Raw genomic sequence first — 24,182 nt, forward strand, 5'->3', positions numbered from 1 at the left:
TTTTTTTAACAGGAAAGGTAGGGAGTGTTGCTGCTATTTTGGCAGCTTGACTATAGGTCTGATGCACTTGAACCCCAGTGTAATAGAAGTCAGATTTATTTAAATTCAGTTCCTGTAATCAACCAACAGAGGGAGCCTTGAATTTTGTCAGTGCAGTGGGTTTGGTAGTTCACTTATTAGTTTAATGATTTATCGAAGCAAAAGTTCAAATTAGTTTGGTGTTGATAAAGAAACATTTATAATACATTACAAACAAAAAAATCATATCATACAGACCTATAATGTCTGTTAAGGTACTTAACCGGCAATATACATATAACACCATTTGGTCCTTATGCAGGACTAGATAAATAATCTCAAAAACACAAAAATTAATCCATTCATTTAGCTCTTTATTTAGAACTATTGATGAATAATTTTGTTACAAAACAAGTCTTTTCTTGACATCAGTTATGCTTTGGTTGTCCGTTATATAAGTAAACATACATGAAATTAAATAAGGGTTAGTTCAAGTGAAAAAAAAGGTGTAATGTAACTCAGCAACTGATAAGACAATAATAATATCAAAACATGACAAAAAGAAATGCAATGAAATGTTCTTCTAGATGTGTTGAAATAATAGTGATGTCTTTTAATACACCAACATGAACATTATTGTATTACTAATACTGATCGCAATACAATCTAAATTAATTATGCAATAATGATGATATACGTTGATGATAATGATCAAGAATGTCATAACCGGATTATCTCAGGTTCTATTAATTATAAATTATAATAACATCACTTAACACTTTATAAAGTAATATTTGTGTAAAAATGTGATGGAACAGCTCTCAGTGGGAACATGTAACATTTACAGCTCATTAAGGCTGACATCTATTACATACTGACATGTTTTAATATTATCCAGCACTTATTATCAGATGCTATAAAGGGTAACACTTCTCTCTGATTTGTTCTTATGTGATTATGTACTAATTATGTATTCCATTAATGTCTTAGAAAACATATGTGATCTGTCAGCACAATGCAAACCATAATACGTGGTGTGTAAAGTTAGAAACAAATATGTACACATTTGAGAGAAACTGATTTCTTCAAAAATAAGCAATACAACTTCATTAATGTGGTCTGGTATAGGTGCAAAAATATATATTTCAAAAGCATTGCTGTATATTATGAGAAACATGGAAAAATATTGTAGATTTTCAAATGAGAACTAAGATATTGGTGTTCACTTGACATTGCAGATCTTGACTGAGGTTCCGACACCAAAGCCTGGATAGAGAGGCTCAACAAATGAGGTCTCAAACCTGTGCAGGAGGGTCATGGTGTTGCCTATGCTATAAAATGCCAGCACACCGGCAGTGTGGTCCAGGTACACACCTATCCTGGGGGAGTGGGGGGCGTTGATGGCTTTGTCCACCCGGTTGTGCCAGGCAGAGTAACCTGTGTCAGAGCAGAGGAGACTCCAGGATTTGTCGTTGTAGCCCAGCAGACACAGTGAGCCTTTGCCCTTGCGGCTGATGCTCCTGTAGGCCACTCCAATGGAGAACTCCCCGCTCCACTCAATCTCCCAGTAGAAGCGGCCCCCGGACAGGGCCTCCCGGCAAAGCACCTGGGCGAAGCTGTCGAATCTCTCTGAGTTTTCCCCGTAGGGCTGCAGGTCCCTGGTGCGGATGACTTTTCTGCTGTTTTCTGAGATGTACAGCTCCTTGTAGGCTGTGTTAGGGTCCAATTTCAGCTGACAGAAGTCTGCAGGAGAAGAAAACATTCTTGTAGTATTTGGTAACCAAAGAGTAAAATTGTTATATATCAGGAAAATACACCAGATACTTACATTTGATAAAATCTGCTCTGCTCTTTGGTTCTGGAGGAGTGTTGTCCACTGTCATCTCTTTGCCTGCACATGAATAAACAGTGTTAGGTCAATGTGAACTGCATACACACGCCCACATACACGCCTTTAATTCTTTCATTAATGTTTTTGCTGTGTTTTCAACTGAAGACTCAATGATGCAATTTCTGGTTTGCCTTGACCAACTCATGGCAACTGCATTATCAAACTAAACAATAATCAGCCTCCTACAGTTCTTATATTGCCATAGGACGTGACAGTGGTCACCTCTGCTCCTTCTGTCCAATGTCCGACTTTCTGTTGTATACACGGGGACCTCATTCACTGTAAGACAGAATACATACTTATTTAGCAAATTGAATTTTTGTGTGTGTGTGTGTTCTGCCCATCATGTAGAAGTACAGTGTTTCTGCTGCTCAGGTCAGACCTGACTTGGAGATCTTAAGCAGCTCCTCTCGGCCAAACTCCTCGAGTCGTTCCTTGATCTCAGCCACAGCTTTCCTGACTGCCGCGAAGGAAAAGTCTGGGTTCACTGTCACTTTGGGTATGAAGCCATCATCAGTCGGGGTGCAGAGGTAGTTGAAGTTCTGATGGGAAAAGGATGAACGCACATCAACATTAACTATCTCAGCAATAGATTTTAAAAATAAATTTATCAATAATTTATCAACTCAAATTTCAATTCATAATATTGTTAGTACTATAACAAAGTGCTGTTATTCATGCCAGAGAATTTATTTGACTGGCTCGAATCCAAGTAAAAATGCCAAGTCATGACAATGACATATAAATGACAGCATCAGTTTGTTAAAGAACTGCCTTTGTGTTTGATGATACCACTAAATTACATTAACATAATTAAATAAGAACTCCAGCTGCACTTCTTCCCAAATAGTTGCTCCAAAGCTGTATGTTACCTGCAAAAAGTGGATGTGATCCTCGGTGCTGTACAGCTGCTTCAGGCCCGACTCCTTTTTCTTCAGTTCATCAATCTCTTGTTCCAGCCGTTCGATCAAAGCCTCGGCCTGGTTGAAAGCAGCTTTCTCGTTGATACCAATCAGCTTGGTCACCTCTGACCTCATCCTCTCAATGGAGCGGATCATGTCCTCGAACATCTTCTGGCTCTCCACCATGGCTCTCTGGGCTGAGTTCTGGACACAACAACTCAAGATGTCAGCCTTTTACAGATGTCACTACTGCTGTGGTCAATATCCTATAGCAACGTCTTTCCTCTTTACATGGACATACATGAAGTTTACTGGTTAAAATGCGAATACTCAAGGAAATCGGTTGACATATGAATTAGGGGTGTAAGAAAATGTAGATACACTTGAGTGCTGCAACATTATGTTCTGTGATACTGTACTGATTCTTGAAAAAAATCAACATTTGACAACTTTGAAACAATAGTTTTAGATCTGTGGCAGTGGTTCATGTTGTGGTGTGTTAAACCACAGAAGAGTAAGCACAAATGGGTAATGTAAACACAACGAACACAACCCTTTTGTTGTGATATGTATTATATCGCTAGATTCTGGCCATTTTATACCCTTATTATCAACATATGATCCTTACCTTGAGTGAATCCACAGCAGTCTTCAGCTCCTCCAGCTCCTTCACCCTCTCCTGGCATTTCTGTCTAATCTCAGCTTGAGAGACTCCCAAGAGTTTCTGCAGAACAAAGGCATATTACACAGCCATCTATTTCACTGTTTTGTTAAGCATGCGCTCCCATGCTGACTTGCCGTATTGGCCTGCTTTAATTTATTATGCAGAAGTACCTATCAGATGTAGTTTGTCATGCTGTTTTATTGTTTGAGATATAAAGCCTCATATTTGTTAGTTCAGTAAAAACATTCTTTCTCATTATGGAATATCTGGGGAGACCCGTCGGCATGCCTAATAAACCCTACTCAAAGAATCTTCTTAATACGACCAGCTTTTATCTCAGAGGGAGAGGGGGGAAAAAATCTGTCATGGAATTCTGGCCATGTTAGGAATGTGAATGTACCGCTGCCTGACTTTTAAAGAGATGTTTCAAGGTGCTCACAGCACTGACATGCAGAACAGAGGGCTTCTAATTCAGCTTTTACTCAATCCCACCAACCCATTCTTCAAGATAAGCTTGAGGAATGCGGGGAATCTGAGGGGGGGCTGAACATAAGAGGGGGAGGGGAGAGAGCGGGAGACGGACTGAGATGTGTTAGATTCAGGTTGTAAATCTTAGGATGAGAGAAACCAGACTCCCGTTGTTGTAAAGAAAACAGCAGGCTGAACTGGTACTTCATCAGGTCCTAAAATCCTTCAAATCACACAGCCCAACACCAAATCACCCATGCAGTATCTGTTGACAGTTTTATCTGGTCCACATAGTTTTACAGGAAATGTGAACTGTGAGTCATTTGAATGTGTACTGCCGTACAACATTGTCATTGGTTGGATCTTGAGGTGTTGGGGGCCTTGACTCCTGACATTCCAGTGCCATTACAGTCCCACTCCCACAGGTGGGAACCAACACAGAACAAGGAAGTCTACAGTTTCTGTGTATCTATCCCACAGCTGGAACACCGCATTCTTTGAAAAGCAGTTTTCAGAGGCAGTATGACACTCCTCCTGCCCTCCCTACAGCTAATCAGAGAACAGGATTTGTTTTGGCGGTGAATGCCTGCCAGTTTAGCTGATAGCATTGGCGAAATCGGTCAAAGTACAACCAACAGTCGTAGCGCAGGGGCAAGAGCTGGGGAAAAAAAACCCAAAAAACACCCTGCTTGCTTTCACTCAGAATAACTATATGCTACTCATGTATCAAGGATGTGTCTCTTTTTAAAAGTTTATCTGTCTGACAAATATATTAGAGTTGCCTTAGGAGAGGAGTCTCTCACGTAACTGAGTACAGTGCTTTTCATTCTGACATAAAATCACACTGAGAAGCTGTCTGAAAGTGCTTTCTCTGACATGTGAACAACAACATTCCCTTGCCTTTCAGTATTTATTCTATTGAAAGGATCTATTAACAGAGACAAGAGGGTTTCTTACCTGTTTCTCACTCCTCTCTGCCTCAGCAGAGACAATGTCATGGCCCCTGTGTTCACTGACTGTGCAAAGAGCACAGATACACATCTGGTCTGTTCGACAGAAGAGCTCCAGGGACTTCTGGTGCTGCGGGCAGATCTTCCTGTCCAGGTTTCCCAGCTCATCCACCAGCTTGTGCCTTTTGAATGTGGCTGATTCGTAGTGTGGCTTCAGGTGCTTCTCGCAGTAGGACGCCAGACAGTTCAGACAGGATTTCACAGCCTTTAATTTCTTCCCAGAGCAGAAGTCACAGGGGACGTCACTTGGTCCTGCGTAGATGTTCCCCTGGGATGTGCTGAGGTTGAGGTTCATACCACTCTTCTTGATCTTCTCGGCCACCATGCTCAGAGTGGCGTTGGGCCGCAGCACAGGCCTCTGGGTGAATGTGATCTTACACTGGGGACAAATGTAAATACCTGTGTAGTCAGCCTCATTCCAGTAGCCACTGATGCAATCCATACAGAAACTGTGGCCACAGGGGATAGCCACAGGGTCCCTCAGAAGATTCAGACATAAGGAGCAGCTGAAGTAATCTGGAGAAGTGTGATCAGCCATTGTGATGGACTAAAAACACAGTCAGACCTGTGGAAACAGACAGAGAATGCCAAGAACAGACAGAGATTTCGTCGAGTGTGCCTGGGAGCCCGCCCTCAAGAGTGTGGTACAGCCTGCCAGAGACAGGACCTACTTGTATTTCTGAATTCCAGAGGTTATTGATTGAAAGCAGACAAGGCCCTCCCCCTGTGCTGTGAGTATATCGAGCCCTGCCCAGCTCAGATAAGCAGGTTGAACAAGGAGGGAGGGAGAGAGAGAGAGAGGGGGAGAGAGAGAGAGAGAGAGAGAGAGAGACAGAGGGTGGGAAGTCAGAAGAGAGCGAGAGAGAACAGAGTGAAAGAAGGAGAATGAATGAAATGTGAAAAGTCCAAGAAGTGACAACGAATGAGCTAGAAAAAGGTTCCATTTCCCGCAGTTTCCTTTATTCTCAAATTTCTCATGTGGCTCATCTGTGGCAGCACTGTGCACACACTTCTCGGCAGCTGTATTTCCACCTATTGTTGTCAGACAGAATCGCCATTGTCTTAAACCGGTTATAGTCCGACAAACACAAATGCAGCCTAAGGTACTGTCGGAATTTAAGGGACCACCCAATAAACAAACAGACACTGTGAGCTCAAGCAGAATTTCAAAGTAATTTCAAACATCCCTGCTTGTTACTTCTTATCACATAAATCTTGCTAAAAGTTGAACTTTTTGTTAAACTGTGGTTTGTCCAGGAGCAGCCAAGGTTGAGCGCTGTCACATTTACACTGTGTCCAGTCAGACCTGTCGGGTCACTTTTACAAGTCAATTTGTAACTGTAGATGTTTGTGCAGCAGGAAGAAAATATTCATGGTTGAGACAGTAAACGGAAACATACATGCATGGCTGGGCGTGCACCTGTAGAACAGTCCTGCCTGGTCCAGGTGTGTTGTTGCAGTGGATTTTTTACATATTTGTGTGCACGCTTCATTGCAAGTTTTGTTGCATGTCTTGATTCCTATAAACGCCCTTCTCGTTGTTGCATAACTTAGCCGTATGACCTGCAACATGAAGTGTCTGCTGACATCATAGCCTTTCATTTACATTTCAATTAGGCCCAGTCTACTGGTTTCTACCAAAACTAAGCCCCATTCACAAGACTGTAGCCTCTGCTACAAAGGAATTCTTGCTTAAAATCAAAGGTTTGTATATGATGCAGAATCATTTGGTAAAAAATTTAAATATATTAATTTAAGGTTGCAAAACATTCATTGGCTCCTCCTTCAGTTCATATCTTGCATTACTTCATACACTTGGCAGTTTTACCCCTCCACATTTGGTCAGGTTTCTGATAAGCCAGTTTTTCCTTCCTTCCTCCAGAGTAAAGGGAGCGCTCTGTACTTACAGATTAACTACCTGCTGGCTGCCAAGGGACAAAACTTTGAATGAAGCTTTGACTTATTAGACAGTTTCTAACTCATGACAGAAAAGTGACGAGTGTACAGTGCACATATAATAAAAAGGTCTTTGTAGAAGTCAGTATTAAGTAAGATAATGTATATAATAAAACACACTTAAATAAGACTTAATAACAAGCCTCTATAATAGAGTAGCAAGCCCCAGTGCTCTTTGATGAAGCAGGCAGAAACTCCACAGTCAGTCAAAGTTCAAGGAGAAAGGTCAACCTTCATTAAGGTGCAGTGAGCATGCTTTCTGCAGGGCGAGAGCAGGAGAACACAAACACCCATCTGAACAAAGGAAGTATGGACCCACATTGCTGAGAAAACAGGAAGACACAATATTTAAACCTGTTATGGGAAAACAGTGGGCACATTTGTTGATGCAGGTAGATACATAAAGGTGGAGAGTACTGAGACAGATGGAGACCAAGTGAGAATGAAAAGACAGCACATCATGAGTAAGCATCTCTGCTGTCACGACAACCTCAGCCAGGAAGAGAGCAAAATCCAGAGCACGATGACTGTCTGTAGGAGATGCATTCCAAGGAGGATGTAGTAATAGACACTAGACTAAGCCCAAAATACTGGTCCAAGCACAAAATACTGGTCCTACATTTTTATGGTGTCATGTTAATATGCAGATTTGACTTAAAATATAAAATAACATAACACTGAATCCCAGTCTGGGCCCTTCTATGTGGAGTTTGCAAGTTCTCCCTGTGCCTGCCTGGTTTTCTGTAAAAGATGGACTATGGGACTGGCACAACAGACATGATAAGCAATTAAGTTAATCAGCTGAATTAAAACTTAAAAATAAGATCAGACATGTGCACTTATCTTACAAATGATTCACAGGAATTTCAGGTAAAGCATGCAGCCATTATGAAGTCATGCAAGAAAGTCATGTGTAAGTAATACACACTTGACACATTTGCTCTGATAAGCTTATCTACTATGAAACACATTCTCAGGTGCAAGAAATTTTCACCAGGTACAGAAGTCAAGGAGAGCCATTGTTGAGTCTGGTGGCTCACGTATCAAGGTTGAGTGTAGGAACTGTATTCTTCTCCATAAAACGTTTTTATTTGTGTTTTATGGAAGCAAAGTCCATCTCCTCACCCATCTCTTAAAACAGAGTTAAAGTGCAAGTTAAGTGTAGAACAAAAAATGAAAATGTTTTACAGTCACTTTGAAAGCCTGCTGAAGTGCCATTTAAAATACTACTGTTATTATCGACAATGTGACCAAACAAGTCACTGAAACAACTTACCTACTCACCTATAACTGATATTTTTTGTTGCCATATATTTTTAGTTGCCACTGTTACAAATAGGACAAGACTTATTTAATTCACATAAATGAAAGTATGTGCAATGAATATCAAATATGAAGATACATTTTAGTCAAACCATTAGATAAAATCATCAGTGTTCAAATCATTATACAAAAAAATTTCATTTTTAATTGAAATTTTAATTTTGCCTAAATCGATGGTTAGGACCCCTAAACTGACACAAATTAGACCACGGACCGCCTTTTAATAATATTTTGTTCGAGGGTTCCCCATCTGATAAGACTTTCACCTGCAGATGATTTATTACAGAACGTGTAAGAAATATGTATGGCTTCTATGGGTAAAATACAAGAAAATAGATTTGCCCATCATGCTGGAGGACCCCTGGAACCTCCTCGAGGATCCCTGGAGGTCCCTTTACCCCACACTGAAAACCACTGGCCTTGAGCAGGATCTTCTGAGGGTCAAAATCTTTGTCTGAAATTTAGTATTAGTATAATTTAGTTTTCATCACTTTATAAACCACTACATCAAGTCTGGGTCAGTGCTGTGTGTAAGAGCATACCACCTGTTCATGGAGCCTTTTGTCAAATAAGATGCTACATTTAGTCTTGCATGTCTGCCATAGTTACTGTTGTTGACGGACAACAGACCCTGGCACTGCTGCCTCTAACACAATGGAATCTTTTAAGCAGGCTTTCTCAGCCCTCCTGTTATCTGGGCTATCAAGTGTAGTTGCATTCCTATCTCCATTTCAACAGCCCCGAAACTCCATCTTGGTTGGGAGGGGTGCTCACTGTAAGATGAAATCTACAGATGAAGGTATTTTGCTCAGAAGAGAAAACATTCTTGTAATTGTTATGGTTTCAAGGAGCACCTTTTCTTATTTGAGATGATGTCCCAACTGAGTTCCAGTGTTGATTTACAGAAACTGCAGGTATCCTGTCAAACGAAATTAGTGGTAATTACATGCTAAGTAAAACAGAGTTAATAATTAACTGGTTACAGGTTAAAATGAAGGTCAGAGAAATCTCACTGGCTCAAGAGGGCCTAAACAAGTGAATTTAACTGAGGCCAAGGAAGCTACATTTCATCCTTTAACCACAAATCACAACAAGCTTGAATTCAGTTTGTACTAAGTGGGTATGACCACATGCTCAAAGGGAACAGTCTGTCTCCAGCCTATCTCCAACACTCAGCAATTAGAGTACACTCAACTGTACAGAATGACACCCTGTGGTTTCTTTACACTACGCTGCATTGTTTCATAGATAACTAGTTATTGTTCAGAAAGCGCCTTTTGGCTTTAATTCATCTATTTATGGAATGCAAACTCTACTAGCATTATTGTGCTCTGTTTGCACCCCTTGTTCAAAAAATCCCACAAGGTCTATATTGCATTTATTATGTTATACTTTTTTTTATTTTGCTGGTATCGAAATTTAAAAAAAAAAAAAAACTACAATATTGCTTCCAACACTTAAGGCCAAGCCTTATGACTTCACAGTTAACTCCTTCTGATTAGATTCTGTAGCTGACGGAGGCATTCAGTGTGTACTTTGCTTGCCCCGCCCTTGTTTGACTGGTTTCGGCTTAACCAGTTTATCCTCCCCTTCTGTTTACTCTATAAAACCTGCACCTGTACTACCTGTAAGATCACTTTGCCACTGCACTGACACAAGTCACTCACTGCCTTCCCAGCATCTTCACTGCACTGCAAGGAACAACTCTAAGTTGACTGCATGTCGTCGGACCAGGAGAACTGCTACCTGTGTAAGGAATACCTCAGAGATGCCGTGTCCATCCCGTGTGGCCACATCTTTTGCTCCATTTGCCTGAAGACATACTGGGACCATGCTGACCACACGGGCTCGTATCAATGCCCAGAGTGCAGGGTCACCTACAACAAGAGGCCCACCCCGAGACGCATCGGAGGCTCTCGGCACTCCACGATCCAACGCAACAGCGAATCCTTTCCACCTCCACCTCCGTCCCCAGACTACAACTACGCAGGACCCCAGGATGTAGGTTGTGACATCTGCATTGGCAGGAAGCAAAAAGCCATCAAGACCTGCCTGATGTGCCTGGCCTCATACTGTGAGAGACATCTCAAGCCCCACTTTGAATCAGCCACTTTTAAAAGGCACAAGCTGGTGGATGAAATCGGCCACCTGGACAGACAGATCTGTCCCCAGCATCAGAAGGGTCTGGAGCTGTTCTGTCGCACTGATCAAATGTGCATCTGTGTGCTGTGCACAGTGAAAGAACACAAAGGTCATGACATGGTTTCTGCTGAGCAGGAGAGGGCGGAGGAGCAGGTAGGTAACATTTGTAACAAGTGACAACACTGGTAATTCTGCTAAAATGTGCTTTGCCCAACATGACAAGTATTGCTTAACGTGCATGAAACTTTTGTCATTTGTGAATCAATGGTGACATATGTCACTGCGTTAGTGGCATGTCATGCATGAAAGGGCAGCTTACAATACATTACACAAGGCCATAAAACAAAGCCTCAAACACTGAGTGAGACACACCCATACGATAACAAGGCTGCTACTTACACGTACGGCTTCCACTGTCAACTGTAAAAGTCCAATGTTTAATTTAATGTTATTTTTCTCCTAGCAACGGCTGGGCGCCACCCAGGCTGAGATCCAGGAGAAGATTCATGACCGACTCAAGCAGATGGAGGAACTAAAACAAGCAGTGGATACACTCAAGGTTTGTGCCATGACCATTCATCAGACAGACAAGACCAGACTAACCACTCCATACTAAATGGAAGGTTAAATCAACTACCAACACACACATGCATTCCTTTATGTAGGAGTGATGACAGCTACTCTCAATGTGCTGGTAAAACCAGTGTGACACCCACTTAATTAATAGCATGCATCCATATTTCTTGTGCAGAACTCAGCCCAGAGAGCACTGCAGGAATGTGAGAAGACGTTCGGTGACATGATCCGCTCCATTGAGAGACTGCAGCAGGAGATGGCCAAGCTGATCACCTCAAACAAGAGAGCAGCCCTCAACAACGCAGAGGGCCACTTGGAGCGTCTGAACCACGAGATCGCAGATCTAAAGAGGAGAGACAATGAGATCACACAGCTGTCCCGCACTGAAGACCACATCCACTTCATCCAGGTAACTGACAACCACTTGATGGACCACACAGACAGAAACAGACAGACTTGTGTTACAAATTATCACGCCTAGCGCATGTATAATGTTAAGTTCATCCAAATACGTATTAGTGGGTGTGACTACTAAATGATATTGTACTGTCTTACACTAAAAATGTGCTGCATGGTGCAAAATGAAAAAAGAAACAGAAAACAAAAGCTAAATTAAGCGTATTGTTGTTTTTTCCTGATCAGAGCTACCACATGCTGATAGCCCAGACTGAGGCTGAGGAGCTGCCTACAGTCAGCGTCAACCCCTACTTCACCTTCGGCCCGGTCACTAAAGCCGTCTCTGAGATGAAACAGCACCTGAACGAATTCAGCAACGATGAACTGGTTAAGGTAGCCAAGACAGGTGAGGGAGGAGGCAGCATCAAGACCATGAAGTTCAAAAATAGAGAAAAACACAGAATTGAATTTGAATAGTCTGATACATTTTCAGCCCTCTAGTATCACCGTGAACATGTTAAGGACGCACTGTTAACATGTTAACTCATTCATTTTATATTTTTTGCAGTCAACAAAATGACCTTCTGCCAGCTGGATGAATCCAAAAAGAGACGCTCAGTGAAAAGTGAGTCAGCCATTCAAGAAAAATATCCTTTTTTTATTTTAAACAATTCATAAATTCAGCAGAGCTACGGTATTTATTTAATAGACCCAAACTGGATACTTTAAGAAGGGAAAGTCAGATTTATAGTTTCCCTTGTCGTCAATAGGGCTTTGTTCAATCATGTTTGATGCTGGGTCATGGCTGGAGCACAGCATTCATTATAGGGTAGCCTGGGGTCACTTGCTTGTCCTGGGTTAAATGTTTACTTTGGTTAGGATATCAGATACCATTTGAGTTTATTTTAACACACAGAGCTTTATGCTCTTTGATCATCCAGATCAGATTCAGTGATGATGGCAGGATTTCTAGATATTGTGCCAGACTCTGGATTAATATAACAAGAATATCAACACTATCCTTTTTTAAAGTTTTGTATCAGTCACTGATGGTTCATTTTTGGTGATTAATATGATGAGCTAATGAAAAGTAATTCTAGATCAGCAAACTCTTAAATTCAAAGCATTTTAATGCCTTTTAATCCAAAATACTGCCATTTTCTGACATGATACACGTATTTGCTTTCACAGGTGATGAAGCTGCCATGTACAAGTCTGTACCAGTCCAGGAACCTCAGTACAGGGAGGATTTCCTGAGATGTGAGTCTCAGCGTTTCTGATGCGGATTTCTTGTTTTCTGCACTGACGCACATCACTGCTCCCTCTGCTCATTTCACTGCTTGGGGCAAATTAAATGCTGATGAAATTCTCTGTCAGACCCTTTGGCTGACCACAAAATCTGACTGTATTAACTACCATACGTCCTGTAGTGCTGACAGACTGGGACTGACTAGTTACAAATACATTAGCTGGCATTTACACAGCTTTTGTGATTATTTTTGACTTGACTTTGCAGTTTAAGTGCTCCTCTCCTTTTTAAACTGAGGGCATAAAGGAGTTGACGTTCACTGACGAGTCAAATCAGGGAAAAAAAAAAAATAGAAGATAAAAATATGAGTATTTCCATTCACAACAATAATTAACTAAATGTCAATCTTTTTTATCTTTGGAAAAAAACATCCATTTTTTTCCTGATTTTATAAGAATATTCTGTTTTAAGCAAACTATCAGGGGGTTATGGGTTTCACCCTACAGTTACAATTGCACTTTGTTAGATGAACTTCTGTTTGTGGTCAAACTCACAAGCAGTGTTAATACCTCTGGCATTCCAGATAATAGGCCGGGCAGATCTAGCCGAGGCCACCGGGTGTCTCACCAAGTGTGACCTGGAGAGGTGGAGGCACACAGCAGACAGGTGACATCTAACCCCTGGGATTATTCTGATTTCTGTGTCCAGTCAGAGGGTCTCCCACTTTTAATCCAAATCATGCTATTGCAGAAGTTAGTTAGGAGTGGTGGTGCAATGGTGAAGGGTGCTTTAAGCTGAGCAGAGGCTTCATCTAGGGCTTCCTCATTTACATTTATCTCAAGCAACTAAGTTAAATATTTCCTTTTGTGAAGTAAATGTTCAATTTATCTTTCTAGATGCCAAGCAGCTCACTCTGGACTCGAACACAGCCTACAGACAGCTCTACTTGTCTCGAGGGAACAGGAAAGCTGCCCTGAAGAGAGACCCACAGTCCTACAGTGACAACCCTGCCAGGTTCGACTCCCTGCCCCAGGTCCTGTGTATGGAGTCTCTCTCCGGAGGAGCTTACTACTGGGAGGTTGACTGGAGCGGGGAGGGGGCTGCAATTGGAGTCACCTACAAAGGCATCAAGAGAACGGGCTACGGAGACAGCTGCCGCATCGGCTACAACCGCAAGTCCTGGAGCCTCTTCTGTTCCGATTCCAGCTACTCAGCGCGCCACAACAAAGACCAGATAGAGATCAACGCACCCTACTCATCACGTATAGGAGTGTTCCTAGACCACGCTGGAGGGACCCTGTCTTTCTACACCGTAGGGGACACCATGTCTCTCATCCACCGATTCAAGGCCTCCTTTACTGAGCCTGTCTATCCAGGCTTCTGGGTTTGGTATGAGTCAGCCATCACACTCATCCAGCTGTGATTAAATGAGATACTCCCCGATGATCACTGCACAACTGTGATTCAGTTTTGGTGTGGATTTACAGAACAAAAGCATTCATATTTTTTGATGATATGTAATTGCTCTTTTATAAATTGGATACTTTGTAGTTTTGTTGACTCTATACAGTATGTGTATGAGGGAAACTGTTCTTGATGACTGTGAATATTTTTCAAATCAAGGAAGATCAGGTGTATAAAGTGAATGAGGATTTAAACGATCATTCCAAAGAATGAAGACTGTACATGATTGAAATATGCCATGTGATCATTTATCCATGTTATGATACATTTATTTTTATCAATAAACCTTTTATAGCCAAGATACATTTTAATATATTTGTTGCATTTTTATTTCCCACTTTCACCACATACAGTGCATCTGGAAAGTATTCATATTTCAAAGTATTCACATTTTGTTATGCTACAGTCTCATTCCAAAATGGATTAAATTTCTCCCTCAAAATTCTACACAAAATACCTCATGATGACAAAGTGAAACATATTTGTTTGAACTTTTTGCAAATTTATAAAAAATGAAAAACAAAAAATGCAGCGTACACAAGTATTCACACCCTTTGCCATGACACTCAAAATTGAGCTCAGGTGCATCGTGTTTCCATCGATCATCCTTCAGAGGTTTCTACAACTTGAGTTGAGTCCACCTGTGGTAAATTTAGTTGATTGGGCATGATTTGGAAAGGCACACACCAGTCTATATAAGCCCTCACAGTTGACAGTGCATGTCAGAACACAAATCAAGCCATGAAGTCAAAGGAATTGTCTGTAGACCTCTGGGGCAAAGGTTTATCTTCCAACAGGACAACAACCCTAAACAGCGAACATCACAAAGGAGAGGCTTCAGGACAACTCTGTGAATGTCCTTTAGTGGCCCAGCCAGAGCCCAGATTTGAACCCTATTGGGCATCTCTGGAGAGATCTGAAAATGGCTTTGCACTGACGCTCCCCATCCAACCTGATGGAGCTTGAGAGGTTCTGCATTGAAGAGTGGGAGAAACTGCCCAAAAATAAGTTTATAGGATCATATGTAAAAAGACCTGAAGCTGTAATTGCTGCCAAAGAGGCTTCAACAAAGTATTGATCATAGGGTGTGAATACTTATGTACATATATTTTTGTTTTTTGACTTTTAATAAATTTGCAAAAAAATTCAAGCAAACGTGTTTCACTTTGTCATTATGGCATATTTTGCGTACAATTTTGAGGGAACAAATGAATTTAATCCATTATGGAATGAGACTGTAAGATAACAAAACATGTAAAAAGCAAAGGGGTGTGAATACTCCAGATGCACTATACACTCCACAATCTAATTACCTCTCAGCCTGCATGAGATGGAAGAGAACTGTTCATTCAGTCATTCAAGTTTCACTGAATCAGATTCATGTCTATTCTCTGTTGTTTCTCTATGTTTAACCGGTTTTAAAAAATGAGGACAGTCACAAGTAACTAGCTGTAGAGAATGTATGGCACTTCAGTTAGAATATCTATACTTCAGTTTCCAGTTCAGCAAGAACACACATCTACTATGCCTTACCAGCAGCATTAAACATTATAAAAATAAACTGCATCAGTTGTGAGACAGTGTGAGAAAATGTGTTAGTGTTTCCTGCTCTGAGCAACAAAGTTGTTTCTGTGGAGGTCTGACAGGAATGAAACAGGAGGACGTGAGGTGTGACTGAGAGGCTCCTGAGTTCACATATGGCTGAAGCACCTCGAGCAGCCGTTTGGAGGACTAAGGTGTGGTCCAGTCTGACTCTGAAGAGCTTTAACACTGAGTTATTCATTAGAAGTCTGGATTCAGGCTGTTAGCAATGCAACCCATGGGCCCTTTTTTTCTTCATACAAGTAGCTATAAAAGTACGATCCACTTCATTATTGTATCAATTAAACCACTTTTTCTCTTGACAAATTCTTCAAAATGTCAAAGTAGCCTTATCATAAGACTGTGTTGCCATCATTGGGACTAGAACAATGACAAAACTTAACTTGATACTATTATCATTATTATTATTATTATCTTACACAGCTTGCTTACTTATATGGGACAGAAGACAAATACACAAGTCAAAGATTAGAAAGCAGGAAACATCAAAAGTGATGACACTGACAAATGAAAGGTTTTGTTTCAGCTCTTGTATAACTTTCAGTATCATGTGATGCTTGAGTAAAGTGAGTTTATATTGTGGAATCCTAAAACTGCAGCCTTAAGGGAGAACTTTGAAGATGCAGTTGAGAGGATATGAAAAACTCCTCCAGTATCCTTAAGGTTATAGCCAGTGGGTGAGCAATGATATATCCTTAACTGATATGTTTTGCAGAATTCCATTTTCCCCAGACGGAAAGAGTAGCTGCAGATTAACATTCTAAAAGCAAAGCATATTGCAACTTTAGTAAATGTGGTACATCAATGATATCAATCCCCAGCTAATTCAGATGTTCTTCATGAAAAGACTGGTGATTTTAATTGCTGCTTTCAATTGCTACAGATACACCAAAAGTTAATATAATATCACAGTGAATTGTTTGATTTTTACACACAGTAAGCTTGTAACAAGCAGCATGTAAAAAATCAGAAGTTAGTCCTGACCAAATGCAGACCCTTGGTATTATTTAAGTTTATCTGGTCAGGAGTCATCAGTGCTGCTGTAGCTGCTCGACACTTTAGTTTTTAATAAAAATCACTTGGGAGCCTTGCTACCTCTAGTGGGGAAAAGTATGCAGTGCTTACCAAGGATGTCATCTACAGCCAGTCTTCTGTGTAGGGAGATGAATCATTGTCAGAGATAGTAACATAAATCTTAAACAGTGCAAGAACTATGGCATACAATATATACATATATTTATATACAAGTGTATAAGTGTCAGTGCCTAGACAGCACTGGCCCAGCTTACCTGTGACTGATATCAAACACAGGCCTTACTCTTTCTTCAACACGGCGCAAGCTTCCTGCTTGAACAAACTCTCCCTGTTTGTCTCCTTACTTGGAATAAGGTTGTTGTGTAAACTTTTCATTGTCTGAAGTGATTGCATAATCCTACCTGTCGTTTTTCCACTACCAAGAATGACAGGGCAACGAGGAAACATTTCAGTAACAGGTGTTACTTTTAGACGTCTTGTTTTAGTTAGCTAGAGGTAGAAATCCTCGCGTAATTTAAACCTCGCAGTCTCATTGCTGGTCTACACACTTGGCGTAATTTAACTTTAAATGTACACTCTCAAATACAAACATACAAAACGTTTCAGCTGCACTGGCCGAAGTGACCTATAATTTGATTAACGTATTGTTTTTACCTCTTAACTAGGCTTTTCTTTGCCACCATGACTGTAGGGGGCGGTCAATTTCACAGTCTATAGGCCCACAGTTAAAATAGTTGTTTCTCTCCGGACGCAATTGCCCTGCGCACCATCAGAAAGAAGCGCCGCATTCTCACATTTTCAGTAGTGTGGCTGCACGGGTGAGTTTACATTCATGTGAGAGCTAATAAACACTTTACACTTCTGTTTTCCAAATATTTAAACCAGAATATGTTTACTATCGTTTAGGCCCTTTCTATATAGTCTAGCATAAAGAGGCGGCGTGTAAAAATAGGTACTGCAGATAGAAAACCAATGAATGAAAGCTAGCTAGTTAGCAAACACAACATTAGCTCGTGTTGGTATAGTATTTTACTGTACTGACGCTGTCGAGGAGATGACAGGTACGATTTGTGGCCTACGTATATCATTTGACTCAGGTTATTGTTTCTGGTATTCGAGGCGGGTGTTGTTTTGTAAAAAAAAGTCAACATGACAAATTAAAAGACACATCAAGTTGGCAAACGTTATCCTACTCTTTTGTTGTGGCATCCTTACACCTGTCACTATGACAACCGACAGACTCCTGTAAGTTAAATTGTTGTTCTCCAACTCGTTTTAGTAACTTATTATTAGCACCGAGACCTGGGCTAAAACTTGAAACTACTCGATTTTGTTCTTCGTCGGAAGCATACAAAGAAATCGCCCTAACCCAGGAATACACTGGTAAACTTATTAGTAATCGTTATAAGAATTAGTGAATTGAAATATCTATGTAACTTTTAATTTTATTTGAAATCAATGAGTCGAAATCTCAAATTTTGATTAATTCAGCAGCAGATCGGTTTCCAAGCCTCTTCGTCCTTCATGTTCCTTCAAAGTTTCTCAACCCCATTGTTCACTCCTAGCTGTTGATGTCAGGAGCAGATCTCTGTTGCACAAGGCAGAGACTCTTCTGAACCCGTAGTTCAATGTTGTTGTTTTTTTTTTAAGTCAGATTTTCAGTTTCTCGATACCTTTTAGATGTCATAAGCCACTGTGCGATGTTGTTCTTTAAGGTAATAATATTACCATCTGCTCAGTTGTGTCATGAATTTCTATGAAGATAGATAGATACTTTATTGATCTCAAGGGAAATTCAAGACTGCAGACAGCTAGATAGACTTAATTTAGAATATAAAGATCTGAATCTTTTCTGCAACACTGATAAAACCTTTGCCCTTTACTGTGTTACAGTGTTGTTATAATGTCCCATAGCCCTTTCTTATTTTCAAACAAGGGTCTTTTTCCAGTAGCAGGGGTGTTAAAAGGACTGAAAGTAGTATTCATTTTTTGTAATGATTTATTATTATATTAGTTATTTTTCTGCTGTCTTTTAAATAAATTCAGATGGCGACTACAAAGGTTCCAGAGGTTCGTGATATCACTCGGATCGAGAGAATTGGTAAGCATCCAATTTTACATTGTTCAGCCGTTTATGGATACGAGTTGATGAGCTTTGTGTTAGGACAGTCCTACTGGTACCTGGTCTGTAGTACCTCTTCCAAATGTTGTTAATATTGACACGCTCATGTCATCTTGTGTTTAGGAGCACACTCACACATTCGTGGCCTTGGTTTGGATGATGCTTTGGAGCCAAGACAGGTAGCGTTAAGTCTTAGTATGTAGCCGTGGGACTTGTACTCTGTTTAGTTGGCATTTAACACTTAAAATGATGCATTTAGAGTTAAACTCTTTCTGTCATTCCAATCTATGTCAAGCAATTGTTAGAATAGCTCTGTATAGGATTTTAAGCAAAAATGTTGTCAATCCAACAGATCTGTTGGATTTCACAGGGTTTGTACAAAGTCTTGAAATTTTGGAAAATGCTTAATTTTTATTGTGTCCAGCACAGATGGATGTACAGATGTGCATTATTATGTGTCAAATTTGGATTCATGGATACCTGCTCCTTTTCACCTGCAGGTGTCCCAGGGGATGGTTGGCCAGCTGGCCTCCCGTCGGGCAGCAGGGGTCATTCTGGAGATGATCAAAGATGGCCACATTGCTGGAAGAGCAGTGCTGATCGCTGGCCAGCCCGGCACAGGGAAGACTGCCATCGCTATGGGTAAGGGCCACACTGGAGGCTGTCCAGAACACAATATCATTTCATTGTCCTTCTCTGGAAGTCATATTGTTGCCTTACATTGATGTAAGTGGCTGAAGTTATGTTTTCATTAATGCAAGACTTTCTGCTCCCAGAAGATGTAGCTGAGTTAGTTCATTTCTTTTAATGCAGGCATCGCCCAATCTCTTGGCGCTGATACACCCTTCACAGCGCTGGCCGGTAGTGAAATCTTCTCCCTGGAGATGAGCAAAACTGAGGCACTGAGCCAGGCTTTTAGAAAAGCCATCGGTGTGAGGATCAAGTAAGCAAACAAACACAGTGTCTGCGTTTGTGATTTTTGTTGTTTGAAATGAGTGTCTTTTCATCATGGCTTTCTTTTACAGAGAAGAGACAGAGATTATTGAAGGGGAGGTGGTGGAAATCCAGATTGATAGACCAGCCACTGGAACGGTAGGCTGCTTGAGTGTTGGATATGAGTGCACTCGTGTCTTACTTGCAGAGCCATTCTTTAATCCCTTTTTGGGAAAATATTTCACTGCTACACACTCTGCTGTCATCAAAGATAAACTTGTATATGTTTAACTGCATCTTAGGGTGCCAAGGTGGGTAAGCTGACTCTGAAGACGACTGAGATGGAGACGATATATGACCTTGGCAACAAGATGATTGACAGTCTCAGTAAAGAAAAGGTTCAGGCAGGGTGAGTTCATCTTTGTTCATTAATCTCTATTTATCAGAATCATTTAGGCCTGTCGGTCAGCCGTACATGATCTACACTGTCTGTCTCTGTTTCCTCTCAGAGATGTTATTACCATTGACAAAGCCACTGGAAAGATCAGCAAGCTGGGCCGCTCCTTCACCAGAGCCAGAGACTATGATGCCATGGGAGCTCAGGTATCCTGCAACTGTTACGTCAATAAGATTTCATTGATTCACACTCATGGGCAGCAGCAGATTTTCAACTGCCATGGCCTTGTGTTGTTCTTGCAGACACAGTTTGTACAGTGTCCAGAGGGAGAACTGCAGAAGAGGAAAGAGGTGGTCCACACGGTGTCCCTCCATGAGATCGACGTCATCAACAGCCGCACACAAGGCTTCCTGGCTCTCTTCTCTGGAGACACTGGAGAGATCAAGTCTGAAGTCCGCGAGCAGATTAATGCTAAAGTGTGTGAGTGGAGAGAAGAAGGCAAAGCAGAGATCATCCCTGGGGTAGGTTCACCTGTGTGTGTGTGTGTGTGTGTGTGTGTGTTTTTATATTGCTTTGCCTGTGATTGTACTTGACTAATAATATTTGGGGTTCCAGGTGTTATTTATTGACGAGGTCCATATGCTGGATATAGAGTGCTTTTCCTTCCTGAACCGTGCCCTGGAGAGCGACTTGTCCCCTGTTCTCATCATGGCCACCAACAGAGGCATCACTCGGTACTGTTTACCCCTACATTTTCCTCTCATCTGATCATCTGTGTTCTTTTTATTTTTATTTCCTATAATAACATATGTATTTGGTTATTTGATAGACTACTGTCAATGCTGACTTTCAGGTTTCTCAGAATTCATTTTGTAAATCTCTGAAGTTCCTTTCTAAACCTTTTTGATCTGATTTTTCAACCTAAAGAAACAAGAGTAATCAAAAAACGTGGTCAAATAAATGATACCATATTTCATGTGTGAATACTAAATATATGACACTGAACATCCATTCTTACATCTCTCAGTATCCGCGGCACAAACTATCAGAGCCCTCATGGCATCCCGATCGACCTTCTGGATCGGCTGCTCATCATCGCCACCTCCCCTTACACCGAAAAAGAGACGAAGCAGATCCTCAAGATCAGGTGAGACTCTGCATTCATCGTCTGTATTTGCTTCTTCCTAGTGTCGTTAAAGAGAAGTAAACCTGCACGGTTTTATTTCAGATGTGAGGAGGAGGATGTTGAGCTGAGCGAGGAGGCTCACACCGTTCTGACTCGCATCGGCATGGAGACGTCACTGCGCTACGCCATCCAGCTGATCAGCACTGCTGGACTGGTGTGTCGCAAACGCAAGGTAAGCTCAGTCTGATCGAGTAGATTGGATTGCTGCGGCTCCGACACTTCAGAAGTCAATCGTTATCAAGGTTTTTGCATTTTTATTTATTTATTTTTATTTATTATCATTCGATAGATTGTATTTCAGTTGTTTGTGAATTCCTGTAGCCTCAGTGTTGATGTCCTCTGTGTGTCTTGGCTCCTGCAGGGAACAGAAGTTCAGGTGGAGGACATCAAAAGGGTTTACTCTCTGTTCCTGGACGAGGCCAGATCCTCCCAGTACATGAAGGAGTATCAGGATTCCTTCCTCTTTAATGAAACACGTGAGTTTGTTATTTATTCTCTCTGTCTCTGGCAGTAATTCCTCAGGTTTGGAACCCACCCAGCAACATTTCACTTTGACGCTGCAGTCACACAAGCACAAGTTAAATCAATGTCAAGCAAGGTGTCAAAACCCTGAAACATTTTCTTTCCCAGGAGACACTGCTGTAATCTGCCAGTCATTAGAGAAGATTCAGTTTTGACATACATATTGAAACTGCCGTCCATAGAGCTGATTGGTCTGTAGTTTCACAGCAGAGCAGAAAAGAGAAACATATGAAAAGAAGGCAAAATTATCTTGAAATAAATAATGAAAAACAGAATGTAATATGGACATTTTTAAGAGACTAATGATTTTTTTTCTTTATATTTAAAGGTGAATAAACATAATGTGTCTGTTCTTATGTTTCAGAAACTGTTCAAATGGACACTTCATAATGAAGACGACTGCTTTGGTTTCTGACTCTGAAATTTTTATGTTGCTGGTTTCCCCTGAGGTTGGAGTCAAGTTAGAACTGGATTTTACTTCAGTACTGAATTACATTGAAGACAGAATTCAAAAGTATTAAATTCACTGAATTGCCCTCCATTTTTCTGCCCTGTTCACCTTTGATTCTGCTTTGTTTGGATTCAGATTTATTTACTGGAAAGTGACTTCATTTTGAATTAACCATAATTCTGTTCATCACTGATGCCTTGTGGCAGGAATATGCATTCCTTTTGTGTTTTTTCTTTGTTTACTCATCTTTACATGGTTTATTTTTATGAAAATGATTAAACAGGCTTTCAGCACAACACTGTGATGATTTGTTTTCATTTGAAATAAATGACACAATGTGCACCCCCTATAGCAGTGAGCCCAGTGCATCCATTTGGGAGTATATTCAGAGCCTTTGTCTTTAAGACAGTGTTTTTGGTTACATGCTGTGGATTTTGTCCCATTCTCCTGCAGTGGAGTTGAGTTGACCGACAAATGCACTTGTTCAAATTATACCCACAAGGTGGAGCTCTCAGATCTCTCTTGTCCATGTCTTTTCTCCAAACAATGCAGTGATGCCCAGCCACGCTTTCCAACGAGCAAGTCAAACAGCATTGCTGACAACTTAAAAATATCTTCCAGTAGCATCAGTTTATTAAAGCCTCCTTATTGTATGATGGGTGTGAGATCATACTGCAGATAGCTGCAGCTAATCCACACCTCACTCCCACACCCTTTGTGATAATCTGTAGGTGCTACCCTGCTCTGACGCACACACACACACACAGTGGAGCAGACTGCCCGGACTTACATTCTTTTGTATTTCAACAATGATGCTTAGTGCTGATAATCCCATCATCCCGACATTGTTTGCCGTGTTAATGATAATAATTTTTTTTCAACATTTGAGAAAATGTTATTAATCATCTGGTCATTGGCTGCTGCATATAATTTAGAAACCACATTACATGATGAAAAGTCTCTATATTGCAGCTGGTTGACATTTTGGAGAATTTCCATAATGTTTTCAATCAATCAGACTTATTGCAGGAATTTCATTAAAACCACATCTGTACTCCCAGTCACGAATATTACCTACAGTCATCTATCAAGAAGCTACGTAAAGCAGATTAGTCAATTTTACCTGCATATAGTTGGAGTACAGCACAGACTGTCTCCTTTGTTTAAATGAATATTTAATGTTTAGTGCTGATGGGAGAGGGCCCTGTGTGGATTACCCTGCTGCCTGCATCCCATAAATCGCCCTCAGTCCCACGAGGCTGCTGCCTACCACCACATCTGATGGATTCACTGGTTGGATTACAGCTGGGCTAGAATTCATCAGGGTTCAGTTCGTATGTAAAATACAGGGCTCTTCGTTAAAATGTGAAAATCTTAATCAGAATTTGGACACTCATGGCAGGATTGCACCAGACCCAGCAGAATGGGTGGAATAAACTTGACCTTTACATGTTTTCTTCATTGTCTCTGTGAGTCCAAATCATTGTTTACAGATCACATTCAGCCCAGGCCCTCGGGGTGTGAGCAGGTTTTCTTGGATTGGTTCCCACTCTGTCTACGCACCACTGTCCACGGGCTACAAGGCTGCACAGCAGGCACATTTTGCCTGCTCCACAGATTTGGATGCCCTTTCTCCACCACAGTCAGGACACACTGGCAAATATCGCCATTGTAGATACCCACCCTTCCATCTCTTCATGTGGAGATTTGTTACTACCACCAGCCACTTTAGATCTGTAGGACAGATAGATCTTTCAGACACACACACAAATGATGATCTTCACCTGACTCACACTGACAGGCAGGAAATCTCTCCACTCTACTGACTGTGTCAGAGGTCATTGGACATATTCAGAGTCTAATGAGGCTTTCAGT

The 24,182-nt window shown here is 41.1% G+C and overlaps 3 protein-coding genes across 9 annotated transcripts; 2 read left to right on the forward strand and 1 right to left on the reverse strand.

The window, feature by feature from the left end:
• Positions 1 to 375: 375 nt before the first annotated feature.
• On the reverse strand, positions 376 to 17,223 carry ftr82 (finTRIM family, member 82). 4 transcript variants are annotated; one of them, XM_046411814.1, is made up of 9 exons: positions 16,951 to 17,223; positions 16,787 to 16,812; positions 4,901 to 5,332; positions 3,440 to 3,535; positions 2,782 to 3,015; positions 2,292 to 2,451; positions 2,132 to 2,188; positions 1,847 to 1,909; positions 376 to 1,761 (listed from the first exon to the last, which is right to left on the reverse strand). In XM_046411814.1, the coding sequence occupies exons 2-9, from the start codon at positions 16,796 to 16,798 to the stop codon at positions 1,241 to 1,243; spliced, it is 1,575 nt and encodes a 524-aa protein (XP_046267770.1). In that variant the 5' UTR covers positions 16,799 to 16,812; positions 16,951 to 17,223; the 3' UTR covers positions 376 to 1,240. The 4 variants fall into 4 exon arrangements, with proteins under 4 accessions (XP_046267770.1, XP_046267767.1, XP_046267769.1 ...); XM_046411811.1 differs by having other exon boundaries at positions 4,901 to 5,518; XM_046411813.1 differs by lacking the exons at positions 16,787 to 16,812; positions 16,951 to 17,223 and adding an exon at positions 7,141 to 9,510.
• Positions 9,858 to 14,360, forward strand: ftr83 (finTRIM family, member 83). 2 transcript variants are annotated; one of them, XM_046411816.1, is made up of 8 exons: positions 9,858 to 10,527; positions 10,838 to 10,933; positions 11,126 to 11,359; positions 11,593 to 11,752; positions 11,915 to 11,971; positions 12,538 to 12,606; positions 13,179 to 13,261; positions 13,492 to 13,633. In XM_046411816.1, exons 1-7 carry the CDS (start codon positions 9,952 to 9,954, stop codon positions 13,229 to 13,231), a joined length of 1,245 nt encoding a protein of 414 aa, XP_046267772.1. In that variant the 5' UTR covers positions 9,858 to 9,951; the 3' UTR covers positions 13,232 to 13,261; positions 13,492 to 13,633. The 2 variants fall into 2 exon arrangements, with proteins under 2 accessions (XP_046267772.1, XP_046267771.1); XM_046411815.1 differs by lacking the exon at positions 13,179 to 13,261 and having other exon boundaries at positions 9,859 to 10,527; positions 13,492 to 14,360.
• Positions 17,028 to 22,603, forward strand: ruvbl2 (RuvB-like AAA ATPase 2). 3 transcript variants are annotated; one of them, XM_046411820.1, is made up of 14 exons: positions 17,028 to 17,050; positions 18,743 to 18,797; positions 18,942 to 18,997; positions 19,319 to 19,460; positions 19,632 to 19,761; positions 19,844 to 19,910; positions 20,054 to 20,160; positions 20,261 to 20,354; positions 20,451 to 20,669; positions 20,764 to 20,882; positions 21,176 to 21,295; positions 21,377 to 21,506; positions 21,696 to 21,810; positions 22,221 to 22,603. In XM_046411820.1, the coding sequence occupies exons 2-14, from the start codon at positions 18,743 to 18,745 to the stop codon at positions 22,244 to 22,246; spliced, it is 1,380 nt and encodes a 459-aa protein (XP_046267776.1). In that variant the 5' UTR covers positions 17,028 to 17,050; the 3' UTR covers positions 22,247 to 22,603. The 3 variants fall into 3 exon arrangements, with proteins under 3 accessions (XP_046267776.1, XP_046267773.1, XP_046267775.1); XM_046411817.1 differs by lacking the exon at positions 17,028 to 17,050 and adding an exon at positions 17,379 to 17,514; XM_046411819.1 differs by lacking the exon at positions 17,028 to 17,050 and adding an exon at positions 17,978 to 18,079.
• The last annotated feature ends 1,579 nt before the right edge of the window (positions 22,604 to 24,182 follow it).

Source organism: Scatophagus argus, chromosome 14, assembly GCF_020382885.2.
Source record: "Scatophagus argus isolate fScaArg1 chromosome 14, fScaArg1.pri, whole genome shotgun sequence".
In the NCBI taxonomy this organism is placed as follows: domain Eukaryota; kingdom Metazoa; phylum Chordata; class Actinopteri; family Scatophagidae; genus Scatophagus; species Scatophagus argus.